Below are 4,719 nucleotides of genomic sequence, written 5' to 3' on the forward strand. Positions count from 1 at the left end.
GAGATTGTTGCAAACCTCCGGAAAATGCATGTTAGACATGGTTGTCACACAGCTGTAACAGGCAGATATGTGATTTACACGGAGAACACAGACAGTTACGAACGGGAGTCTACGGGGACCCCACAGCAGGACCTAAAGTGTTCCCCCTAAGTCTGCATTCAGTTAAGGGGTGCCATGCACTCTTCTTGCACGGAATCAGGGCTTAATAGAACATTCCTGAATGAGCGTTTGTTAATCTGTGCAGTGTATTGTTAGTTCAGCCCAGTGTAAAGACGTAGAATGCATGCCCAACACTGAGGTCAGTTTTTCATTAAAATGGACTATTTTAAGCAAACCTAAGACCCTAATAATAGATCTAAAACTCACATGCTCTTATACGTAGCAGAAACTCAGTAAATATTTAATTTTCATTAACTGAGCAAGAGAAATAAGTCTCTGACATGCAAATAGTTGTCAGAAAGCCCAGGCACTTTATCCCACGGTGGGGGTGGCGGGGAGGTTGTGCCCGTACCGACTGTAGCTGAGAAATGGCACGAGATGAAGCAGAAGGGCAGGAGAAAGGACCAGGCAGAAACAGCAATGGCCAGGGCAGTGAAGTGGACCTGGTACTTCCTCCCTGAGCAGACACTTCTCGAGCAGCCCCACAGCGCTTAACAAGCCGAGTCAGTACTGTGCATTTATCCTTGGCGACTGACTGTGGGGACCTGGGTCCTCTAGGAAGAGTTGTGTGTAGTATAACCTGCTGCGAAAAGAGCAGCTAGAACATTTTAGAGCATTTTCTCCATCTTTCCAACCCTCCCCTCCTCCAGCTTCTAACTGACTAAAGTACAAGTACAGCTACTAAGGTCTTAAGCTTTATCTGGAAGATTTACTTCTGCTGAACACTCTCTTCACCCCAGTATTGTCAGAAAACTATGACTTCACCGTACTCTTGATTGACATCCATATTTGTCACGTAGAAGTCACAGTTTAGACTATCATTATCTAATACATAGGAGCTATTGGTTTAATTCTGGTTAGTGTTTCTGTTTGAAATGATGTGTTACTATTTATAGATTGGCAGGCAGCCAACTTTCCAGAAATGTCGGACTTACCAGGTTCTCTTTTCTGTGCTGTGTAGGTTATAATGGCAGACCAAGTGCAGAAGGGAAGGTACTTCCTGGCAGCAATGGGAAACCGAGTGCACAAAGAATTATCAATGGCCCTCAAGGAACAAAGTGGGTAGGGTAAACTTCTTTCCACATCCCAGTCATTTTCGTGCTGTGGGGAAGAGACAAACGGTGGACGCTGTAGCAATAATGAGTCGGTCTTGTTTTCTTCTATTCTAGTTTTAATCACTCAGATGTCGATGTTATACTATACAGAATTCTTCCAGCAATCAGAACAAACTTGATTCTCCTGAGTAACTTGTTTTTTTTCCCTCATAGCTAATAAGATAAGGCACAGGCCTTCATTTATTGTTTGCCTTGACTGGCTAGGAAACTCAAACAAAGGTATGGTCCACACACAGCAGTGACAGTGACGTAGAACCTGATGAATGGCGTCTCGAATGAACGTCTGTCTTCCTAGTCCTGAGAGCTTTATTTTATTTTTATTTTTTGTTTACCGTTTAAATGGTACGCATATTTTCTGTAAATGATCTCGAACCCTTTGTAAAAAGAAGCAAGATAAGAATACGTGAACAAACAAGATCCTGAATCGAATAGGCAATTTTTATCAAATCACTGTTTGAATCTTCCAATGATTGTTGTTCGTCTCAAATAAAAAATAAGTATTAGTACTTTTCGTATGTTTAAGCTAAATGACTCTAGCTTCCTGGATTTAAGATAAATGTTTAAGGAGTTTGGGTGGCTTGAGGGTAATGGGCAGAACATTGTACAAGGCTCAAAGAATCAAAAAATTATTCATAGTGGAATTCCCAGCCAAAACTTCCCATTTATAGCGATAAGGTTTAAGAGAACATATGATGGACTTTGTTCACTGCTCAGTCACAGGCGATCTAAAAATACACTTTATAATTTCTTGAAGGAACAGAAATTTCTAATGGGAAGAATGCATATTAAAACTACATGCCATGTAAGCAATTTTGCATTGAACTATATGGGTAGATTTCAGAAGTAGGGTTTATATAAATAAGCTTTATTTTACTTACTGAGACAGCACCCAACAAAGTGGCTGCTTGCAGGGGTCCCTCCAGTGGCCTGCCCATGCAAAGCCATGGCTCTCTAACATTAGCAAGCATCGAGATCACTGGGGGGCTCTTCAATTATGGTCTGGGGTGGGGCCGAGTAATCCACATATCTGACCAGGTGATGCTGAGGCTGCTGGCCTGGGATCATACTTTGAGAAGCACCAATCTAGAGCATGAGTTTGTTCCTTAGTAGAGATAATGATACCTTTATATAATTCCTTAGAATCTAAACTTTTCGTATGCATGTTACATTGGGCAACTTAATTACAAATTTAGTTATTTTTGTTATAGCAATTTTGACTTTTAACATTAAAAGCAAAATAAGAACATTACATGTTCTTAATATACTAGCAATACATGTTCATCGCAAGAGGTTAAAACAATTCAAAAAATATATGAAAAAGACAATAAGCATCCTAAACCACTTTTCGGAGATAACCCCTGTTAACAGATTGGGATATATCTGTAGATTTTTTTTCTCTGAAGTTTTAAGTTGAGACATCAATGAATATATTTTTATTTTTGCAAAATAATCAGCCCTGTCATCTGAGTTCGTATCAGGATATGTCAATGTATGTAGAATTTCCAAATTCTTTTCACTGGCTGCATAATATTCCACTGCATGGATGGGCCATAAGGGATTTAATCTCTTTTCTCTATTGATGGGCGCTTAGGTAGTTTCTTACTTTTCAGCATTATACACAATGATAAAAGTATTTTGAATATTTTTTGTATTTTTGAAGAACTTAAAACAATTTACATATTATATGGGTAGGCAATTATATAATATAAAATAAGACTGGCATTTTATTTTTATTAAACCTTAAGAATATTTACTGACAAAAATAATGTTTCCTAAGTACTTTATAGTTTCCTTCTGTGGAAGCTTCATGCATGGATTCACATAGTTGGGTTAAAGTGAGCATTTTGAAATGTCCAGTTTAGTCTTTAATCTATGTCATGGATTTAGGTCGTGGATCTTGGCCGTGGGTTGGTACTGAATGCAGAAGGAAGGTATCTGCAAGATTCGCATGGAAATCCTCTTCGGGTCAAACTAGGAGGAGATGGTCAAACCATTGTGGGTAAGTGAGCATGGCTTTTAACGAAAAAGTGCGCTGGCTTAGCTGTCAAATAACGACTTTTCTTTCTCCTCCCCTGATTTGTAATGGGTACCCTTGGTCCCGTTATTTTTAGCCATGTGGGGAAAAAGTGCCTCATAAGAGGCAGAACTTAGCTTTTCTCTGACACCACTGTAGTTAACCTCTTCCTACAGACTTTACCCTCTAGAAAAGGTGGCGCTTGACTTTGTCCTTGACATTGGGCAATCTGAAGTAGGAGTCAGCAAACTGTGACTGCAGGCCAAACCCTGTCTGCTGCCTGTTTTCATACGGACTGTGAGCTCAGAATAGTTTTTACATTTTTAAAGGATCTCCCCCGCCCCCCCCCCCAAAAAATACAAAGTAGAATAAAATTTTTTGACATGTGAAAATTATATGAAATTTGCATTTCGGTGTCCGTACAATACGATTAATTGGAACACAGAAACACTCGTTTGTGTACTGTCTGTGTGTGTGTTTTTTTTTTTTTTTGGCCCTACAGCAGAAGAGTTGAGTGATTTGCAGAAGAGACTTTCTAGTCGATAAAGTTTAAAATATTTACTCTCTGGCTTTTTCCAGAAAAAGTTTGCCACCCTTGGTCCAGAGTAACACTTTTTCTCCTTAGATGTAGGAATGAGAAAGAAGAATTACTGTCCTTACTAGAGACTACGAGGTTTTTTTTTAGGGTAATGGGGCGTATCGATGAAATATTTATTAATTTATATGAGTGATGGACAATACAGTAAGCCCAGAAATTTCTGGATAGCTGCAGATATTGTTACCTCTGCCGATATGCTTTTAACTATTTCTTTGCCTTTTGCTGATTAAAATACAAGACTCCATTAGCTTTGAGAAGACACTTTTTCCTACTTGCTTTGCACTTCCTTTGGGTCGTGTCATCTTGCTGACCAGCTTCTGTTGATTTGCGCTTAGATCTGGGAGGGACCCCCGTCGTGAGCCCGGATGGACTCCCTCTCTTCGGGCAAGGGCGGCACGGCAAACCGCTGGCCAGTGCCCAGGATAAGCCCATTTTGAGCCTCGGAGGGAAGCCCCTGGTGGGCTTGGAGGTCATCAAAACCACCACCCGTGCCCCCACCACAACCCAGAGACCCGCCACCACCCCTCGGCGCAGCCTGACGACAGCGCGGCCCCTGACCACCACCCGCCGCACGACCTCCACCCTGCGCCCAACGACCACCACCCTGCGCCCAACGACCACTACCCTGCGCCCAACGACCACCGTCCGAACCACTACGCAGACCACCACCACCCCCGAGCCCACCACCGCCATCCCCACCTGTCCCCCCGGAACCCTGGAGCGGCATGACGAAGCCGGCAACCTGATAATGGGCTCAAGCGGGCTTCCGGAGTGCCACCCCGAGGAAGGTAATCGCCTTAGTTCCCACGGTGGCCCACGGCCCCGGCGCGCTG

The 4,719-nt window shown here is 42.3% G+C and overlaps 1 protein-coding gene across 1 annotated transcript in view; it reads left to right on the forward strand.

Moving 5' to 3' along the window:
• The window catches only part of FNDC1 (fibronectin type III domain containing 1), a 67,999-nt gene that overhangs the window by 33,414 nt on the left and 29,866 nt on the right, over positions 1-4,719 (forward strand). Inside the window, exons 11-13 of the mRNA XM_006915067.2 lie at positions 1,121-1,221; positions 3,162-3,273; positions 4,222-4,674. Of these exons, the coding sequence (XP_006915129.1) occupies positions 1,121-1,221; positions 3,162-3,273; positions 4,222-4,674 (666 nt within the window). The remainder of the gene's footprint in view (positions 1-1,120; positions 1,222-3,161; positions 3,274-4,221; positions 4,675-4,719) is intronic.

Source organism: Pteropus alecto, unplaced genomic scaffold (genome assembly GCF_000325575.1).
Source record: "Pteropus alecto unplaced genomic scaffold, ASM32557v1 scaffold195, whole genome shotgun sequence".
NCBI classification, from domain to species: Eukaryota; Metazoa; Chordata; class Mammalia; order Chiroptera; family Pteropodidae; genus Pteropus; species Pteropus alecto.